The sequence below is a fragment of the Muntiacus reevesi genome, chromosome 16 (assembly GCF_963930625.1).
Source record: "Muntiacus reevesi chromosome 16, mMunRee1.1, whole genome shotgun sequence".
NCBI classification, from domain to species: domain Eukaryota; kingdom Metazoa; phylum Chordata; class Mammalia; order Artiodactyla; family Cervidae; genus Muntiacus; species Muntiacus reevesi.
Genome location: NC_089264.1, coordinates 35,625,353 through 35,647,743, shown reverse-complemented (window position 1 = coordinate 35,647,743; position 22,391 = coordinate 35,625,353). Strand labels below are relative to the sequence as shown.

Genomic DNA, 22,391 nt, shown 5'->3' with positions numbered 1-22,391 from the left:
TGTCTATATCAAATAAAGAACCCAGATGATACGTAAGGCCTGAATAAGGGCTGTGTTCTGTTCTTAGTATTCTGTAGATCACAGGTGTCCAAATTTTGCGTTTTTGGTAGGTATGTATTAATTAAACATGTCAATCTGTATGTGGGTACTAACATTTATTTCTTTTTCTTGACTGATATTTTCTTTCCATGCATTTGTATAGTTTTGTGCACCTCTGGAGTTTGTGTTCCCAAATTTGGAGTTTACTCTCTAAAAAAAGTAACTTTAAAAATCTGTCTTTAAGTATTGAAAAGAATAATAATATAGTTATTGAGTATTACTCTGTAATGAATACTTTGTTAGATAGCAAAAAGAAAACAGAAGAGAAATTTTTATGACCATGATTTGTTGCTCCATGCCATTGTTTTTATTTGGGAGTTTGATACCTGATATACATACCTACCAAGATACCTCAATTAATATCATTGTGTTTGTATAGCTTCCTTTAGTTTCTCAAAGAGGCATACATCAAACTGCGTTTTGAAAATACCAATAAACATGAAGACTGGCAGTCCTAGGAGGAAGTAAAAATTACTGTCATTAATCATCTCTCTAAATTTTGGCTTTAAGTGATTTACTGTCTTTGATTGGTAGTCTTTTAAGCTGTTATTTTGTTTCATATCTATAAAAATTGAAATCATGTCATTCAGTGAAACAATGTGGGAGAAACTCAGTGAAAACATGGTAGTTGTTAAAATACTGTTTAACAGGTGAAATCTCTGGTTTATGGAATGACAAATGAGTCAGTTGTTTGAAGTTGCAAGGAGAGATCAGGAAATTGCTAGCAAAGTCTGGATGCTGCTGCCATTTACCAATTCTAGTAAGCCACTTTACTACACAGCTAAGCTTCCTCTTTACTCACAGGCAGAATCATTGACACGCAGTTAGAGAAAGCTTAGGAGTGATGTAGCCCAATTGAACTCATCAGTCGTGTCAAATGAGCTAATGTATATCAAGCTGTTTCTAAACATAAGGACTTCCATCTCAAGATGTGAATTGACTTTCGTTAAAATACTTAAGACTTGGGATTACATGTGCATCACATGTGGCGTGGCTAGCTACCTCTGGACTGTTAAGTCTGTGATTTTAGAGAAGATTCTCATCAGAGCTAGTAGAGGAGCAAGAGCAAGGACTGTATTTCAGCTGCAGTCCTGCGACTTGATTTGTACTGTAACTCTGTGACTCACTTTTATTGTCTCTTATGGGCTTACAGTATACCAGCCTTGCTTGGTTGTTAATGAAATGTGAGATAATGCATGTGAATGTGCCTAGAATATGGTAGGCATTCAACAGAGGTTAATTCCTTCTTGTGGTCAAAGTGTCTGTGATCCTTGGAAGGTTAAAGGAAAAGTTAAAAGGGTTCAATTCGGCCAAGCTCAGTAGGTCAGATATCCTGAGGGATACTGATGAAATCCATATATGCTACTTTTTGTCCAGGGGTATCTGAGTCAGTTCTTAATTACTTATGTTGCATTCAGTTCATTAAGGCAGCAGGAGCTAAAAAAAAAAAGACACAAATGCTGTTTAGAGGTCCAAATGGTAAAACTACTGAGTTTTCTAAGGTTGATCGTTTCTTTGAAATGAAAGCAAAACTAAAGTGCTTTACACTTCTCTTTTCCAGCATGCTACAAGTGAAAACTGATGAGAAACTGAATTTGTCTGATGAGAATCCAGCAAGTTGCCCTCTGAGCCCCATTAAGATGTGCCTTAATCATCCCATTGAATGGAATCTGAAGTTGACAGCAGCATCTCTCGCAAGCTGTACAGTTCATAACCAAAATCTCAAAAGTGAAGAGAAATAGATTGCAGTTCTTCTTGCACTATCCTTATTTTGTACATCAACATTCTTTCTGCCGATAGCATTTATTGATTTTGAAATATTTCTGGTCTTGTGATTTGTCTATAAAATCATTAGCATTAATCATTTTGATTATATTCTTTGTATTTTTTACATGTTTTATGCCAGACCATTGTGGAATTTTGCAGTACAAATGGATTTTGATGTTTCTCTTTTTAATGGTATTTTGTGAATTTTTTACACCCTAAATATATAATTGTCCCCAGTTTTATTTCTGTACACAAAGTTTTAATATATAATGCATTGTGAAATTTAGAAGGCTAGTGTTGTAAAGATTTCTGATGACCTGACCCATGAACGGTTGTCTAACAGGTGGATACCAACTACCTCGAAGCAAATTGGTAAAAGGCAAAGTTCTCTCTTAGAAGTATCTCTTTCAAAGTTATATATGTATAGAAAATTGATCATAGTTTATCATCAAGTGTTTCACTCATAGGGAGAATCTGATCAGTTACATCTCTGTACTTTTAAACCTATGAAGTCTGTGGGCTTTAAGAGCAAAGGCACAACTGCATGTTTACTCTTAGCATATCTGTGCCTCTTGCAGATAAGAATACTGTTTGGTTTTTTGTAAGTTATCAGTTTTGAATGAAAAATGGTAAATGGATTTACATCTATTGATTTAATTGTATTCTAGCCATTTATTTTAAAGTGTAAAAGGATGTCCTAAAATGAGGATAATATTCCTTTAGTAGTGCAAAGCATAGCTTCATCATTGGCTTATGTGATTGTGTCTAAAACTTGAATAGTAAGAATACTCAAAGTTTGGTGCTTAAAGTTATTTTTCCCATGCCAGAGAAAAGCAAGCTGTGGTATGGGGGTCCATGTAAGTATGTAAGAACATGGCTGATTCCCTTTGGATAGCTATGGATTAAAAGGGATTTGGTTTATTGAGATTCTAAAGACTTTTACTCATGGCATACCTTTTAAGACCTTATTTATCCCTACTTACCCCACCCCTCAAATAATTCTTTAAATGACAGGGATTTAACAAAAAGGCTTACATAAAGAATTTGAAGCACAGGAAAAGACAGCCAAGAGAATGAAAAACAATCATCTGTTTTTCAGTTTTATGTCACCACCGTATCTTCATTTTCCTTTTAGCTTAATAAGCATTCTTTGTAACTTCTGGGCTCCTTTTATATTTCTAAGTTGTATAAAGCATTTATACATATGTAACGTGGCAATCTGGCCCAGAAAAGCACAGCAGTCTTAACTTCAGCTCCATCAGAGTACATCACCTTAAAGAAATGGCCTCTCAGAAATAAACCTTAAAAAAGCACAATTATTAAAACAGATCCAATGTTAGGGTATTTCTGTTCTGAATAATAGGATTATCAGAGGGTAAAAGATGTTTTGTTGGATATTAACACAAGGAAAGGGGACTGATTTGGCAGAGTAAATTTCTTAAGTCAGGCAAGTGCCAATTTTATTCAGAAAATAAATTTACAGTTGAATAGTGCTCATAAATTAGTATCTAGTGAACTTTCTGTCACATTCTTTTCCTACTAGTATTTTTTAATTACTCACAATAAATATTTTGTTACATCCCAAACACAGAAAACCCCATCATTAATATGTACATGTGAACATCTCCCTAACCAAGGAACCATCATAACATAAGCAAACTTGGGCTCTCACATGCAAACACTTTGGGAAAAAAAATCACCCACATAAGTAGCATTATCAAAATATTTTAAAGTGTAAGGATCACAAAGTTATCAAAATGATAACTTGAACTTGGATGCTGGGGACTCTGGTTCATCATACTAGTCTTCCCTGGAAATAAGCTTATTTCTGGCTAGTTTGTGGTATTTATTTGTCCTTAAGATGTCATTTTTAAAATGTATTCTGCGGTGTTATTATCTATGTTGGATATGCCACAGCTAAATCAAGTTTCTCAAAGCAAGCAGCCAGCTAGTTACACTTAGATGTTGCCCATATGCCATGATTTTAAACATGAAAATTCATAAGGATCACCTGGGAGGCCTGTTAAAAGGCAGGTTCCTGGGCCCACCTTAGATTCTTATTAAATCCATGGTTGATAGCAGATGGACCAGTAAGCACACTTATATAGATTCAATACAGGATAAAACAATGTGGAATCGCACACCAGAAATTTCTACAAGAATCAGACTTTAATTTTCATACAAGGATAACTTTATTAAAGCAAAGAACTGAACATAATTTTAAAGGCCATTTCTCAAAGGACTCCACCTCCATCATTTCTTCTCCTAACTTTCATCTTCACTGAGAAATTGTGCAAGGTTAAGTTTACTTTTTTCTAGTGCTGCTGTTTTGGCTCGTCTTGGTAATCTCATCTTCATTTCTGATTCTGGCTCTGGAAATTCATGATCACTAAACAGATGTTGAAATACACCAATTTAAATATAAGCTTTAAAACCAGTTTATTTATAAATAAAACTTTGTTTCTGTCATTCTATCAGTGTGTGATTGATATCCTGACTCAATTGAGCTTAAAACTAAAATCTCACAACCAAGAAACACTGACTGGCTATCCAGCTAAGTGAACCATGGAAAACCTAACTAATTTCTTTTTATATCTACCTTGAACCTGGTCTTATACAGAATAAAGCAAAAAACAAAAATTTAAATTTCTATAATGAAGCTTATAATTAAACAGGAATCATAGCAACTGCCCAAGAATTTTATGGGATATTCAAGTAGTGAAAAAAATAAGTTCTATTTATTTGGGCAAATAAATTCCTAAAACACTAAACAGCAAGTATCCCCAAAAGATAATTTCAATTTAATCAAACCTTTAAAATTACATACTGAAAATATATACATTTTACCTGTGAATGAATGAACACAAGACACCTGTAAACATTCAGCTTCCAACAGAGGCTTATTGGCAGAAATCAAAAATAAATTATACCACTGACACCATCCAAGCTACAGGCAAAAATTATTCTATCGTTATAAATGTAGAAGACCCAAATCTAAACCTCAGTAGTTTGCCAGTTCAAATACAGAGATGTCATACATACGTGATCTTTTAATTACATGAATAAATGGAAATATAATTTGAAAGAACATAAAAATAATTACATAGTACTAAAAGTCATGTCAACCAATAGGAAAAGCACACACATCAGAGGAAGTCAAATACTCCTGGATAATCTAAAAAGCTATACATGTTCAGATTATCTTGTTATATATTCACAGTATAAGCAAACTACAATTTTTTTAACTTCTAGATAATTTTTTAAAAATGAAGATAGGCTTCTTTACATATTCTAGATGTACATGTCATACCTTTCAGAGTTAGCCTCAGCCTCAACAGTCTGACGTCTTCTGTTCATTCGAGCTGAAGCTATCACTTTTCTCCGTCCTTAAAGACAGTATATAACTCATTATCAATTGCTCATTTTAAACCTACCACAGAGAAATGGAACCCAAATAAGATTAAAATTTTACTAATTTCTTATGTAAGCTCTGACAATAGGCAAGGAAAAAGATGGAAACTGAGTTATATGGAGGCGAATTTTGTTAAATTTCTTTGGGGAAAAGAAGTATGTGAAAAATGCTACATAAAGAGTATACCCCTTACGGCACAAGGTATATATAGATCTAACGATAAAGTTAGAAAGATAGATTAAGCCCATAAAACAGGTCCTAAAGGAACAGAACTTTAATCAGTAAGGTATGGTTTCTTGTAAAATACTTAAATTTTATAAGAAAATATTCAAGTTTGAATATTGAAATATTCAAATTACAAGGTCAATTCAAATGTGTGTCCTACAACATTTTAGAATAAAATCAAAGCCTTTATATTTTATATGCTGGAGGGGGTTACAAAAGTTCTACCTGATAGAAAATTACAAAGTTACAAAGTAAAGTGGCCTGTGATGATCCTCATTTATAATAATAAAACCATACATAAATTTGAGCTATTAAAAAAATAAGAGGTGGAATTCTTGTATATCTGACTAAAAGCAATCTGGATCAAAGCCAAATTATTCTGTGTGGTCATTTGGTTGAAATTTATATACCATAAATATTCAAGTGAGACTTTTTGCTTTTGTTTTCTTCCAACATTACATATTTGCTTGTAAACTTCTAATGCAGTTATCCCTAAGAAAACATCCAACAATATGGGACTAATGTGGAACAATATCTAGCAATTAGCATTCAAATAACTGGCTCCAAAACAATATCATGGCCAGATTCCATTTAGAAATAATTAAATCTCAATAGAAAAGGGCTTCAAAAAAAATTTTTTTTAATGCTTGACTCATGAATGGAATTATTAGCATTCTTTAGTTTGCTTGAATGTGTTTTCTGATTCTTCTGTAACAAGCATGCATTGCTTTTGTAATAAGAAAATAATAAAAGATTAAAAAGACCTTGATTTTCAGATTTTTTTCTAAGTGACCCCTAAACAGTCAACGTTTACTTTATTCCAACAAATCCCTTATTGTTGGATATCCCTTGGAAAATTTCTGGGAAAATACTAAATAAAAGGAAAATAGAAGCCCAGAAAAATACTAGGAGGATAAAAGGGACAAAAATGCTTAATCATATAAAGGACAGACAACAAACAACTGATAATATAAATAAATCTTAGTTTAACCCAAACAGTCCTTTGCAATAGACCTTTTGCATCATACTTCTTTCAATCAAAAGCACTTGAAGCAACAGATAGTACCTTTTTTAGACACAAGGTAAAACCTAATATAAGCTGAAACAAATCAAAAAGAAATTTATGTAAGACAATGAAAAATCCTTACACTTACCTAAGGAAACAAAGTATTTCATTGGATACCAGAACTGAAAAGTTGTAAAGTTAGACAATCCATATTACCTCTGTTGGTCTTTTGCTGAGTGGATTTCATTCGAGTTGCTTTTACTTCCTTGACAGGAGTTATGTATACATCTTTACTCTTTTCTATTAAAGGAAATAATACATAATAAAATATGAGCAAGTCAGTGACAATCAGTCCCAGCAGCAGCTACTGAAATGTACCATAAATATATGTCCCAAGTGTGAACACTGGCAAATAAGCAAGCAAAACTCTTAGGAACATAGTAGGCATGGTATTATGGTGAGAAATGTACACAAAAAAATCTATACAAGTACAACAAACACTTATCAGTAATATTAACACACTTTCCCAAGTGAATTTAATTAGAAAAACTTTTCTTCCATTTCTGACATCTATCACTTATATGTTTGAGGAGAATCTTATACTCAGGTTACGATATCGTTACCATCTTCACTCTGAAGAGCAGTCATAGTTGTGATGTCATCCTGTGCTGCTACAGCTTGGTCACTATGTTCTTTAATTCCTTTTTCTAACTGAATCTTGATTTTCTCCAAAGCTCTTAGACATGTTCTATCTTTTACTTGCTGTAATAGAAAAAAAAAAATTTTTATGTAGCATATTTTTTAATGCAGCATTTTCTAACCTTTTAAAAAAACTATATAATGATAAAATGAATAAAGCATTCTAAAAATTCTATTTATGAAGGAAATATTTAAGAAATGAGCACCAAGTACTAATGTATGTATAAATCAAATATAATGTAAATTCTACTTTGATTAAAAAAACATACACATTAAGAGTGACTAGAAACTACTTACTTCCTGAATCTCATTCAACACAACCAGAAGATCTTTAGCAAGATCGTTACTGAGTTCTAAAGAACTCAAAGTTTTCGTATAGACCCGAACTTCTGGTGAATGTGGACATGTTAGGATCTCACTGCAAATTTTCATAGCCAGATTGTCATGAACTGTTAAGGCCTGGCAAATCAAGAGAAAAATACTGATAAATTGAAATGGTATCTTTATAATACAGTCCTACATATCATTTCCAACTAATGATCTTGTCATAATCCCAAAATGTCTAAAACAAAATTAACATACTCCTCCCCATGTGAGCTCCCCTTCTTATAGTAGATGCTGTGGTACAATGTGTACTGAACCATTCACTCTCCAGGCTACCATGAGTTTTAGAGGCTAAAAGTTCCCAGCTGTAGACTGAACCAGACTGAAGACAAAATAATGGGCTTTGCTGAAGATCACACTTCCTGCCCAAGAGTTAATCCACACTGAGTAACTGGCAGATGTACAGGTACACAGCCCAGCCTTATCTCAATTCTGGACAAAGCAAAGAACAATCCCAATTCTGGAACTTCCTGTGAGATCAGCTGAGGCCTTAAGATTGCATTTTCTTAATCTTAAGATTGAATCTTAAGATTCAATTTCTTTCTCTGCCCAATCTATTTCCTCCTTAAGATTGAATCTTCACTCCTCCAAGATGCTGCTCATCAGAGTACACCCTAATGTCAACAGGTTCTTGAGGTCTTCAGTCACCATCACCTAGGACCTCAGAGTTATCTTGGATTCCTCCAATTCCCCAGCCTAAAACAAAGTTCTTTCTCCTAGGCTTCTATACCACCAACTTTTTTTCTGTCAATTTCTACTACTTTTTACTACTACTTTCTATTCTCTTTCTACAAGCATTTATCTCCAAAACCAAAATTTTAACTGCTCTCTTTATTAATATTCTCTCTTCCTCTTACCAATTCACCACACCTAATGAAACTGACAATCAAATTAATCTTCCCAATAATGACTGTTATCCCCTTAAGCCTTTCATTATACTCTCTGCAAATAGAGTCAACTCCAAATTCCCTATCCTAATGTTCTGCCCTAACAGGCCTATTCAGGATCCTTAGCTATAATGATTTTTCCAGTTCCCCAACATGACTTGTAAAACCAGCTACATTTGATCATTTGTACTAAGTCTTTTTCTCTATTCAAACCACTTCTCAAATCCAAACAAGGCCTAAGTGAAATTTACTCAGCGAGATTTAAAACTAGTAATGCTGAACTTATCATCCAAACCACATGAAACTTGCCATCTTTTAAAATGCTAAAGCACTTACCTGTATCACTGACCTTTACCATATCTTAATTTTTGTAATCTTCTAATAACATGTAACTTAGTAACTCAAATGAGGTATGCAGTCACTAAATATCAATTAAAACAAGACCAATACCTTCAACTTAATACACTGACATCTGAAATAATTCATAACATTAATTTTCAATATGGTGAATGTTTGATCAAATGATATTAAAGGATTAAAAACCAGTTTAATTTAATTTGTGGGAGAGTATGCACTAACTGTATCTTCTCTAAATTAAAAACAAAACTAAGCTTCAGGTGAGTTTCATCCTTTGAATTCCCATTCCCTGTATCAGAAACATAGCAGGTAAGTCCATAATTGAGTACTCAATGAGCCCTACATAACAGGTCATTATTCAGAATGAGTGACAGCCAGCATGAGGTGGGGAGCAGATGGTAAAAATGATGAATTTTTGATAATTTCTGTTCAGTAGCAAAAATGTTAGCACTTTTATTTTTATATGATTATCTCCCCATTTCCCAAAAGGCTTTTTTAAATTAAAATGTAGTTAATTTACAACATTAGTTTTAGGTGCATAACAGTTATTCAGTATTTTTATAGATCATACTCCATTTCAAATTATTTTAAAATAATGGCTACATTTCCCTGTGCTGTATAGTATATCCTTGTAGTTTATTTTATAAATAGTAGTCTGTGTCTCTTAATCCCTTATCTCTATCTTATCCCTCCCCTCTCCTCTCTGATAACCACTAGTCTCTATATCCGTTTGTCATATTCATTCTTTTTATTTTTTAGATTCCACAAATAAGTAATTAACAGAGTATTTGTCTTTGTCTGAATTATTTCAGACAAATAAATTATTTCAGACAAAATACCTTCTAGGTCCACCAACATAGTTGCAAAAGCCTTTTTCTTTTCTTAGTGTTATGTACTACCACATACACCAGAAATTCCAAGATCAATATGCAGCCTCTCTATTTTAAAGAAACTATCAAAAGGATTATTTTACCAAAACAACAGTGACCTGTGTGCTAGTTACTACCCTTACCACCCACCTGATAATCTTGGGACTTCTTGGCCTGAGGATTTAACCCACTTGGTCTTGTCAAATCTACAAGTAACTCAGCAACATTAGTGATATCTATTTCAGCTAAAGGAGAAGATGCCGGGGCATTGGCTAGTGTTTTCAGAGTTGGCAGAAAGGCTTCTTCAAAACATTCCTGGTTAGTCCTATTGAAAAACAATTCAAGGTATGTTAGCAAAGAAAAAGCATATGATTCTTTAAAAACAACATTATCTGTAAAATTCACCCTATCAAGATATAGTACATGTTTATCTAGGAAAGAGCCAAATAATTCAGGTAGATAGAATCTAGGTAAATTCTTCTCATTTACTACTGAAGAAAAAGAAAACTAACAACAAAATACTATAAATATGACTCATGAGGAGCCTAGATTCAATTTCAAGCTGGACTTTGGTTATCAATGTGACTAAATACCTGCTTGCATAAGCAAACATGGGGAAGAACACGCCTAGGCAATGTCGAAGTCGAACATCCTCTTCAGTCACAGGATTGTACCATAACAAGACAAGATGAGAAAGAATCCTGCTGCTGACCAAAAGTCCAGAGAACATCAGCTTGGCTAGTCCTTCTGCAGCTCCTGTCCTGAGTTCAGACACCTATTAAAAATGACTTTCATTAAAAGAAAATTTTTATTTGTATTAAAACTTCCCTTTTAGGCCTTACATTGTAGCCCATCCTACAGTACTTTTATATAAATTTATCCAAAATCATTCATGCTATTATGATTATTTAAAGGCACATAAGAGGACTTTATTTCTTTTTAGGTTAAGGCTATGTGACAAACTATTACTCTAGCTATAAATTCCCTTTCAACTCTTCAGAAGAACAAAAAGAACCAAAAGGTAATATTGTGAAACGAGAAACCAAAACCACATGTATTAAACACTTACCATGGTGCTAAGATACAGAAAACTTTCAATAACGGTCTCTACCATCAGAGAAGGTTATAAATGAAAGTTCCACAGGCAGGAGTGGCAATATGTGTGAATAACAGGTAAAATGTGAATAGAAGGTTCACAAGAAGAAAAAGGCATTCCTGGTAACCAAAACAAAACTAGAGAAAAAAATGAAAAAGAGGTAGTGGTATTCAAACAGGTACAGGTATAAAAGAGTAGCAATTAAAAATACTGGCTACTGAGCCTGAATTAAATTCAAGCCTCTGACACTTCCTAGCTGCATAATCTGATCCTATGCGTATTACTTAATTTCTTTGTGCCTCACTTTTTTCATATATATAAAATGGGTAACAGAAGTACTTATCACGGAAGACAAAGAATATATGTAAAACTCTTAGAAGCGCCATCCACACAGTAAACCCTTAACAAATGCCAGTGATTATTTTTATTACAGATAGAAAGTAAGTTTTCTTAGGAATCAGATTAAAGAGACCTTGAAAGTTAGGTAAAGAAATTCACCCTCAATGAAGTAGGATATAGTTGAAGATTTTTGAAAGAGTACTTAGACAAATGAGATTTCAGGAAAATTATGTTGACAAGTCATAGATTATTTAACTAAATTCTGTGACGCATATGCAGACTACATCCAAAACGTTGGGCTGGATGAAGCACAAGCTGGAATCAAGACTGCCGGGAGAAATATCAGTAACCTCAGATACGCAGATGACACCACCTTTACGGCAAAAAAAAAACCAGAGGAACTAAAGAGCAGCTTGATGAAAGAGAAAGAGGACAGTGAAAACACTGACTTAAAACTCAACATTCAAAAAATGAAGATCATGGCCATCCAGTCCCAACACTTCATGGCAAATAGATGGGGAAACAATGGGAACAGTGAGAGACTTTATCTTCTTGGGCTTCAAAATCACTGCAGATATGACTATAGCCATGATATTAAAAAGACACTTGCTCCTTGGAAGAAAAGCTATGACCAACCGAGACAGCATATTAAAAAGCAGGCACATTACTTTGCTGACAAAGGTCCATATAGTCAAAGCTATGGTTTTTCCAGTAGTCATGTGGATGTAAGAGTAGGACCATAAAGAAAGCTGAGCACTGAAGAATTGACACTTTTGAGCTGTGGTGTTAGAGAAGACTCTTGAGAGTCCCTTGGACAGCAAGGAGATCAAACCAGTCAATCCTAAAGGAATTCAATCCTGAATATTCACTGGAAGGGCTGAAGCTGAAGCTCCAATAGCTTGGCCACCTGATGCAAAGACCTGACTCACTGGAAAAGACCCAGATGCTGCGAAAGATTGAAAGCAGGAGGAGAAGGGGATGACAGGATGAGATGGTTGGATGGCACCACCGATTCAGTGGACAAGAGCTTGAGCAAGCTCTGGGAGTTGGTAATGGACAGGGAAGCTGGGTGTGCTGCAGTCCATTGGGTCGCAAAGAGTTGAACCCAACAGAGCAACTGAACAACAACAATGTTGACAGGTCATAATCTGGGAATGAAAGACAAGTCTAAACTAGAGGGGACAGAAGGGATGAATGAGAAAATACAAAAACTATTTCAGAAATTTTTTCCAAACTCAAAAATAAAAAGAAAAATATAGAGGTTGATAAGATTAATAAGTGCCAGAGTACTGTGGAAAGAGTACTTTCCACACACAAACTCATTTAGGGCTCAAAATCACCATGAGGGCAGAGACTTTGTTCCACCCAGCACTGTACTCTCAGGAGCATATAGTGACGGGCACATAAATAGCTGTCAAGTACTTACTGACTAAATTAAAGAACCAGCCCACTGAATAAGCATCATTTTCCCATTTCAAAGATAAAAAAACAGTCCAGAAACAATAAACACCTTATTGAAGATTCAAAGATGTTACCAGAACACAAGTCTGTAAGTCTCCAATTCCAAAGGCTGCATGCCTTTCATCTTTTTAAATTTAAAATTTAAAAATTTAAAATTTAAAATTTTTAAATAAATTTTATTAAAAATAAAAGAGTAAAATAAAAATTTTAAATAAATTTTATTTAAAATAAAAATTTTAAATTTAAAATTTCTAACATAGGAATTTGAATTGGGACAGGACTTCAGGTCGTTAAAGCATGTAAAAAAAACTTGTATATGGCCTAGAGGACATTAAGAAAGTCAAGATTTTTTTAGTGGTTATGACAAAAATAAAATCAAAGTCACAGAATCTAGTGAAGCCAGAAAGAGATTAATGAACCTGCACTATTAAAAAAAAAACAAAAAAAAAAACTCATTCATCTACAGTCAAACAGTTTTCCTGTTCAAAGTTTTCTACTGACATCTATGCAATGTCAGCAAACCCATAGCATTGGATAATTCCCAACAAGAAGTCAGTCTTATTGCTTGGCTAGTAACTTAAAATTTAAGAAAATACTAATAAGGACTTATTTCAACCAATTTATAGTCAAAATATGATGTCAAAAACTGTTACAGTAAGGAAAGACATTAAATGCTAATTTTAAAAAGGTCAACTCATCAAAAAGATACTTACAAACATAAAAGAAACAACAGAGCCCCAAAACATCTGGAATACATTGATGGGACTGAAGGGAGAAGACAGCTTGAAAACAGTAACTGAAGACATTAATACGCCGCTTTCCATAATGAATAGAACAGTTGGACAGACCAAAAGGAAGTAGAGGACTTAACACCATAAACCTACCAAATATACAAAACGCTCCCCCCAACAACAGTAGACTGCCTAGTCTTCTCAAGTGCACGTGGAACAGTCTCAAGAATAAAGCCTGTATTAGACCCAAAACAAGTCTCAATAAATTCATAAAAAATGACATCATACAAAGTATCTTCTCCAACTACAATGGAAAACACCTGAAAAGCATAACAAGATAACTGTAAAATTCACAAGTATGTAAATTAAACAATATACTCTTCTTACACATCAACAGGTCAAAGTAGTCATCAAAATGAAAATTAGAAACTACTTAATTAGATGAATAAAAATAAAAAACAAAAACTTTTGATACGCACCAAAGTGTTCAGAGGAAAATTTATAGCAGTAAATGTCTACGTTAAAAAAAATCTAAAACCAATAAGCTAACTTTACATCTTAAAGAACTAAAAAAGAGACAGAAAATTAGAAGGAAAAACAAACTCAATGAAACTGGAAGTTGGTTCTTTGAAAAGATCAACACACTTGAAAAACCTTTAATTATAGTGACAAAAGAAAAAAGACACAACTAAAATCAGAAATGAAAGCAGGAACATTACAGCTGACCTTACAGAAATAAAAAGGATTATAAACATAATACTAAGAACTGAATATCAACAAATTAAACAAACTAGATGAAAGGAACCACATCCTAGAAACACACAAACTGCCAAAAGGGCCTTAAGAAGAGAGATACCATCTGAACGCACCAATCAACACACAGACTGAGCAAGTGAATCAGAAACTTCCCCAGAAGGAAAGTCTACGACTAGACGTGCTCACTGGTAAATTCTACCAAATATTTGAGGAACTGATATCAATCTTTCTCAAAGTCTTCCGAGAAAACAGAAGAAGAGAAAACAATTCCTATCTCAATTTATGAGGTCAGTATTACCCTGACACCAAAGGCAGACAAAGACAATGCGAGGAAACTATAGATTAATTTTCCTTATGAATACCAATGCAAAAAATCTTTACCAAATTACTAGCAAACCAAATCCAACAACACATTAAAAAGATTATACAACTTAACTCAGTGGGATTTATCCAAAGAATGCAAGGGTGGTTCAATACAAGAAAATGAAGCATTATAACGTACCATAGCAATTGAAAAAAAATCACAGGATCGTTTCAACTCATACAGAAAAATCATTTGACAAAATTAAGACATGCTTTTATGATTAGGGGAAAAAACCTCAGAGAAATAAAAATAATTTCTTCAAAATGATAGAGGGCATTTATGAAGAATCCGCATTATAGTCAACAAAGACTGAAAACGTTCCCCATAAGACCAGAAATAGGACGAGGATGCCTTCTTTAACCACTGCTATTCAAGACTACACAGCAAGTTCCAGCAAGAACAATTAGACCAGGAAAAGAAATAAAAGATATTCAAATTGAAAAGGAAGAATTAAAACTGTCTCTTCACAGATAACTTGATCTTCAGAGAGAAAATACCAAAGAATACACACACAGAGAAACTGCAAGTTAGCAAATGAATGCAGCAAAGTTGCATGATACAAAATTAAGTCAATCCACACACAAAAATACAGTTGAGTTTCTATACAATATGAATGAACAATTCAAAAAAGAAATTAAGAAAATAATTCCATTTACAATAGCATCCAAAATAAAGTATATAGGAATAAATTTAACCAAGGAAGTAAAAAACATGGACCCAGACACCTATATAACATTTTTGAAAGAACTCAAAGACAACCTAAACACAAGTAAAGACATTTGAGTTAACAGACTGGAAACCATTAAGATGGCAATACTGCCCCAATGCAAACATATATTCAATGCAATCCCTATCAAAATTCCAACAGACTTTTCTGCAGAAATGGAAAAGTCAATCCTCAAATTCATAAGAACTTCAAGGTACTTCAAATAGCCAAAACAATACTGAAAATAATGAGCTGAAGTTGGAAAACTCAACTCCCTGGTTTCAAAACTTACTGTGAAGTTACATGAATCAAGACAGTTTGGGACTGGCCCAAGACAGACACAGACAATGAAAAGGAATTGAGAATTCAAAAATAAACCCATAGACTGATGATCAATTGACTCTCTGATCTTCCACAATGGTGCTAAAACAATTCAGTAGGAAAGGAATAATCTCTTCAACTAATGGTCCTAAGACAACTGGATGTCCACAGTTAAACCAATGAAATCAGACTTCTACCTCAAACCATTTACTGAGATATTAGCTGAAAATGCACTAATACATCTAAATCAAAAGCTAAAGGAGTAAAACTTTTAGAAGAAAACAAAAGGATAAACATTCATGACTTCTGATTAGACAGCGTAGTCTTAGACAAAACACCAAAAGCAAAAAAAAAAAAAAAACACCAAAAGCACAAGCAACAAAAGATAAATTAGTCTTCATCGAAAACTAAACTTCATAAAAATCTAAGAACATTATTAAAAAAATAAAAATATCAATTAAAAAATAAGCAAAGGATTTGAGTAGATATTTCTCTAAGCAAGGCATACAAATAGACAAAAGGCACAGGGAGATACTCATCACTAGTCATTAGGGTAATATAATCCAAAACTACAGTGAGGTGCCAAGCCAATCTACTAAAGTAGCTAAAAATTTCAGTAACAATTTTCTCATATTAATTTTAATAACAAACAATAAAATTGTTAAAATAACAAGTGTTGATAAGGATGGAACCCCTGTTCATTGTTGGTACACTGAGAATGTAAAGTAGTTCAGCTGCTATGAAAAACAGTTTGGCAGATCCTCAAAAAATTAAAGGAATTACCATATGAAACCATGAAATTCCTACAGAAAAAACAGAGGGTAGTAAGCTCCTTAATATAGGCAATGAGAGCCTGCTCCGGGAAGTGCTGGTGTTTGGTGTGATGGCGTCAAGGTTACTCCGCGGAGCTGGAGCTTTGGCCTCCCAGGCCCTGAGGGCCCGGGGTCCAAATGGAGTCTCCGTGGTGCGCTCTACGGCGTCTGGAGGCGGTGTTCCTACTGATGAAGAGCAGGCGACTGGGCTGGAGAGGGAGGTCATGCTGGCTGCACGCAAGGGACAGGACCCATACAATATACTTGCCCCAAAGGCAACCTCAGGTACCAAGGAAGACCCTAATTTAGTCCCCTCCATCACCAACAAGCGGATAGTAGGCTGCATCTGTGAAGAAGACAACAGTACGTCATCTGGTTCTGGCTGCACAAAGGCGAGGCCCAGCGCTGCCCCAGCTGTGGAACCCATTACAAGCTGGCGCCACACCAGCTGGCCCACTGAGCCGTTACAGTAACGCACTCAGAATGTGATATGGAATTTCTTCTTTCCAGTAAAGACTAGTCATTACCAAAAAAAATATATATATAGGCAATGAAAGCAAAATAAACAAGTGGGACTATATCAAACTGAAAATCATCTCCACAGCAAAGGAAATCATCAACAAAATGAAAAGACAGCCTACGGAATGGGAAAAAAAATTTGCAAATTATTTATCTGATGAAGGATTAATATCCAGAATTAAATATAAAGAACTCTACTACAACTCAATAGCAAAACCAACAATTTGATTAATTGTTGTTCCCTGGTGGTCCACCTTCCAGGCAGTTAAGTCCAGTTGTTAAGACTCCACCTTCTACTGCAAGGGGTGTGGGTTCAACCTTCCTGACTTCAGATTATACTACAAAGCTATAGTCATCAAGACCATACTGGCACAAAAAAAGAAATACAGACAAATGTAACAAGACGGAGAGCTCAGAGGTAATCCCATGCACCTATGGATTCCTTATTTTTTACAAAGGAGGAAATAATATACTATGGGGCAAAGCTAGTCTCTTCAGTAAGTGCTGCTGGGAAAACTGGACAGCTACGTGTAAAACAATGAAATTAGAACACATCTTAACACCATACACAAAGATAAGACTCAAAATGGATAAAGACCTAAATGTAAGACCAGAAACTAAAACTCCTAGAGGAAAACACAGGCAGAACACTCTATGACATAAATCACAGCAAGATCCTCTATGACCTACCAACTAGAGTAATGGAAATTAAAAAAAAAAAAAAAAAAAACACGTAGGACCTAATTAAATTTAAAAGCTTTTTTGCACAGCAAAGGAAACTATAAACAAAGTGAAAAGACAACCCTGAGAATGGGAATAAATAACAGCAAATGAAACAACTGACAAAGGATTAATCTCAAAAATATACAAGCAGCTCATACAAATCAACAACAACAAAAACAATCAATCAAAAAGTGGGCAAAAGACCTAAACAGACATTTCTCCAAAGAAGACATGCAGATGTCTAACAAATACATGAAAAGATGTTTAATATCGTTCATTAATAGAGAAATGTGAATCAAAACTACAATGACATATTAAATCATAGTGGTCAGAATGGCCATCATCAAAAAATCTAAAAGCAATAAATGCTAGAGAGGGTGTGGAGAAAAAGGAACCCTCTTGCGCTGTTGGTGGTAATGCAAATTGATACAGCCACTATGGAGAAAAGTATGGAGACTCCTTAAAAAACTAGGAATAAAACCACCATATGAAACAGCAATCCCATTACTAGGCATATACTCTGAGGAAACCAAAACTGAAAAAAACACATATAACCCAATGTTTACTGCAGCTCTATTTACAATAGCTAGGACATGGAAGAAACCTAGATGTCCATTGACAGATGAATGGATAAAGAAGCTGTGCTCTCGCACACACATGCACGCTCTCTCTCTCTCTCTCTGTGTGTGTGTGTATATATATATATATATATATATAAAATATATAATGGAATAGTACTCAGCCATAAAAAGGAACATACTTGAGTCAGTCCTAATGAGGTGGATGAACCTAGAGCCTATTATACAGAGTGAAGGGAGTCAAAAGGAGAAAAACAATTATTGTATGCTAATGCATACATATGGAATCTAGAAAGATGGCACGGATGAACCTACTTGCAGAGCAGCAGTGGAGACACAGACATTAAGAACAGACTTCTGGACATGGCTAGGTGGGGGGAAGGGGAGGGCAGGAGGTGTGGTGAGAGTAAAAGGAAACATACATTACCATGTGTAAAACAGTCAATGGGAATTTGCTGTCTGACTCAGGGAACTCAAACTAGAGTTCAGTAACAACCTAGAGGGGTGGGACAGGGAGGAAGGTGGGAGGAAAATGCAAGTGGAATGGGACATGGGTATATCTATGACAGATTCACAGTGATGTTTGGTAGAAACCAATGCTGGAGAAGGAAATGGCAACCCACTACAATACCCTTGCCTGGAAAATCCCATGAACGGAGTGGCCTGGTAGGCTACAGTCCATGTGGTCGCAAAGAGTCAGACCAATGCAATACTGTAAAGCAATTATCCTTCAATTAAAAATAAATTTTTTAAAAAATGGGCAGAGGAATTGATAAACATTTTTTGAAAGGAGATACACAAATGGCTGACAGGTACATGAAAAGGCACTCAATATCACTAATCACCAGGAAAACACAAAACAAAACTAAAATGAGGAACTTCCCTGGTGGTCCAGGGATTAAGACTCCACCTCCCAACGCAGGGGGCATGGATTCGATCCCTGGTTGGGAGAACTAAGATCCCACATGCTGTATGGTGCTAGAAGAAACCTGAATACTTTTATGCAAAAAAAGAAAAACAAACCCAGCAACAACTGATCATACCTTGCACCATATACAAAAGATTAACTCAAAAAATGTAAAAACTTAAAAAAGAATTTAAGGGGAAAAAAAAAACCCACCACAAAGAGATTTCACCTCACACTGTTAAAATGGTTTTACCAAAAAGACATTTGGCAAGAATCTGAAGAAAAAAGAACCTAGGTGCAGTCTTGGTGGGAATGTAAATTGGTGTAGTCATTATGGAAAGTAAAATGAAATTCTTCAAAACAGTAAAAACACAAATACTATATGATTCAGCAATCCCATTTTGGGGTATATATCCAAAGGAAATGAAAAGAGAATCTTGAAGACATATCTGCATTTCCATGTTCACTGTAGCATTACTTACAAGAGCTAAGATATGAAAACAACCTATGTGTCCATTAGTGAATAAATAGAGAAGATGAGAGATATATAGTGCAATATTATTCAGTCATAAAAAAGGAAGGAAATCCTGCCATTTGCAACAACAGGACTAGACCTTGAGGACAATAAACTAAGTGAAACAGCCTGACGAATACTTTTGTTGTATCACTTATATGTAGAAATCTTTCAAAAAGTTAAACTCAGAGAAATAGTAGAATAGTGGTTACCACAGATTGGTGAGTGGGGGCAAATATAGAGAGGTTTGTATAGATGAATAAGTTCTAGAGACCAAATGTAAAACATGGTGGCTAAATGATAACACTATAGTATTACTAAAATCTGCTGAGAGAACATAAATGTTTTAACTTTAAAAAGAAAGGTTGAGGATATATTAAGCAATTAGTTGGGATGAGGAGCAGAAGCAAAATCCTAAAACAGCAAAGAAGAATTAATATATGATCTGGTAACCCTACTTCTAGAAATATACTCAAAAGAATTGAATATAGCTACTCAGTCATAGATATCTTCATAGCAGCACTGTTCACAACACCTAAAGGTGGAAACAGTCCAAATATCCTTCAGCGGATGAATGGATGAGCAAATTGTGGTATATACATAGAACAGAATATTATTCTGCCATAAGAAGGCTTATGACACAAGTCACAACATAGATAAATCTTGAAAAAAAACTAAGAGAAAGAAAGCAGACAGGAAGTCACATATTTTATGATTCCATTTATAGGAAATATCCAGAAGAGTTACATCCATAGAGACAAAATGTAAATTGATGGTTGTTACAGGCTGGCAGGAGGAGACACTGGCAACAACTACTTAATGAGTAGCTTCCTTTGGGATAATAAAAATGTTTTAAAAGTTAGAGGCAGTGGTTGCACTACACTAAATGTCAATGAATTGTTCACTCTAATATTGTTACTTTATGTTATGTCAATTTCATCTCAATAAAAATTAAAAATTTTATAATTTAAACATTTATAGATGCTTTAAAAATGTAGTTAATGAGTACTTTAGGAAAGAGATCTAAGTCCATACCATATCTTAGAACTTGCACTCACTCAATATAAGATTATTTTAAATTATTTCTCAAGACTCTTTGGGAGGACTTCCCTGGCAGTCCGGTGGTTAAGACTCCGTGCTTTCAGTGCAGGTGGTGGGAGTTCAATCCCTGGTCAAAGAACTAAAATCCCCATGTCAAAAACGAGAAAAAAAAAAAAAAAAAAACTCCTGGGGAAGAAATTTGTAAGTCATAGATCATAAGACAGAGAAAAAAGATGAAAAAACAACAACCTCCCAACAGTTTCTGTTTACACTTCAATTCTCTAAACATGTAATATGATAGTGGGAAATCAGGTATATTATAAGTGAAAGAATTTAATTGATATTCAAAAGGCAAAAATCTTAAAAATGCTGGCCAAGTTTAAACTTCAGCTTAAAAACTAACGAGCATAAACATATATATGCTAAAAATGACCTTGTACACTAATAGGGCCATGATTATTTCTTACCTCGCTATCTAAGAAATCAGAAAGTAGTTTCAGAACATTCTTGGCTATAGCAGTCTCTTCTTCAGATTCTTTTGACTCTTGCTCTTCATCAGTGTTTATGTCTGCACCTTCCTTTTGAGTAGCTTTGATTTTTTTAGTTTTAAATGGTTCAAATCCAAATGTCATCAGTTGGTCAAAGATTGCCTTTAAAGCACTTATTTTTATTGTCACATCATCAATTTGCAAAACCTAAATTGAAACAACATCCCCCACCAAAAGTAAATTAGGTACACTTTCATTCTGTTCACACAAAATAAAATTAACATATATCTTAGTCTAATTTCAACAACAGTATCAAGTCAACATATAATATTTTTTAAAACGTAATTAAAATTTATTCTAAAGTTACTGTTATTTATACCATGATGTTTAAGAGTTACATTTCTTTCAGAAAAAGTTCATCAGTCAGTAAAAGTTTCCTGAACTAGAGTCAAGCTGAATTATATTATTTGTTCCTTTTATAAATAAAAATGTGTATGAGTATGTGTTCAACTATGATTTTATTATGTTTTTAAGATTTAGAAAGACTGCTCCATTATATTGCAATTATTTAGGTCATCTATAAAGACAAAAATATTACATCCTAACCAATGAAAAGCATTTACTAGAACATCAGTATTCCTCTAAGCTTCATTAAAGACAATTTTTTTCTTATTAGTGCAATAAATTCAGGTTTCATTAATCATCAATTCAGTTTTCATTGAACTGGACTCTTTTATAAAAGGAAGTAAATCACAAAACCCAACAGTTTGTATGAGTATCCTAAGTTAAGAAAACTGAATTCCTATAAACCAAATTTCAAAGCCATGAAAAAAAAAAGAGTTGAATGTTTCTACTATGAAGAAATTTACTATTAATATATTCTCTAATGTACTTAAATTTTGGTCACTGATAAGCCTGATTGATTGATAAACTATACAGCTTAGTCCATAGAATGGAAAAAAAAAAAAAAAATCACCAGCAAGTTTGTCAAATAAATGAATTGAGAAAAATGGCTCAAAATTACAAAACTTAATTTCAAGGCACATCTATTACATTTTCTTATGGCAAGACTTGCAAATTTGCCAAATCCAAGTGCTTATTTCTAAAAATGTACTGTCATAACCATTCTCTACAAATTTCAAACACACTACTCTCTCAACAGCATCCTGGCTTTCCTTGCCCTTTTCAGTCCTTTACTGGCTAGCAATAGCTCTCAAAATTGGATTTTTTTTAATGAAAGATTTTAAAATTAAGTAATTTCCCTCTTCTGCCTTTCTAACAAGTGTGGATATATTTCTTAAATCAGTTTCTGCTAGTCAAACTTGATTTA

At 34.1% G+C, this 22,391-nt stretch overlaps 2 protein-coding genes and 1 pseudogene across 13 annotated transcripts in view; 2 read left to right on the top strand and 1 right to left on the bottom strand.

Moving 5' to 3' along the window:
* Positions 1 to 4,203, top strand: part of LCORL (ligand dependent nuclear receptor corepressor like) — a 167,866-nt gene extending 163,663 nt beyond the window's left edge. For 11 of the 12 annotated variants that reach the window (XM_065907511.1, XM_065907522.1, XM_065907524.1 and 8 more), the window contains one exon: positions 1,661 to 1,814. In XM_065907511.1, coding sequence (XP_065763583.1) covers positions 1,661 to 1,674 — 14 coding nt within the window. In that variant the 3' untranslated portion in view covers positions 1,675 to 1,814. Of the gene's footprint in view, positions 1 to 1,660 lie in introns of all 12 variants that reach the window. The other variant, XM_065907523.1, reaches the window with a different exon arrangement.
* Positions 4,035 to 22,391, bottom strand: part of NCAPG (non-SMC condensin I complex subunit G) — a 44,685-nt gene continuing 26,328 nt past the window's right edge. Inside the window, exons 14-21 of the mRNA XM_065907529.1 lie at positions 21,041 to 21,268; positions 10,299 to 10,480; positions 9,856 to 10,030; positions 7,506 to 7,667; positions 7,133 to 7,271; positions 6,726 to 6,809; positions 5,177 to 5,252; positions 4,035 to 4,255 (exon numbers count right to left, since the gene is read on the bottom strand). Of these exons, the coding sequence (XP_065763601.1) occupies positions 4,132 to 4,255; positions 5,177 to 5,252; positions 6,726 to 6,809; positions 7,133 to 7,271; positions 7,506 to 7,667; positions 9,856 to 10,030; positions 10,299 to 10,480; positions 21,041 to 21,268 (1,170 nt within the window). The 3' untranslated portion in view covers positions 4,035 to 4,131. The remainder of the gene's footprint in view (positions 4,256 to 5,176; positions 5,253 to 6,725; positions 6,810 to 7,132; positions 7,272 to 7,505; positions 7,668 to 9,855; positions 10,031 to 10,298; positions 10,481 to 21,040; positions 21,269 to 22,391) is intronic.
* LOC136148084 (cytochrome c oxidase subunit 5B, mitochondrial pseudogene) lies at positions 16,363 to 16,751 on the top strand (annotated as a pseudogene).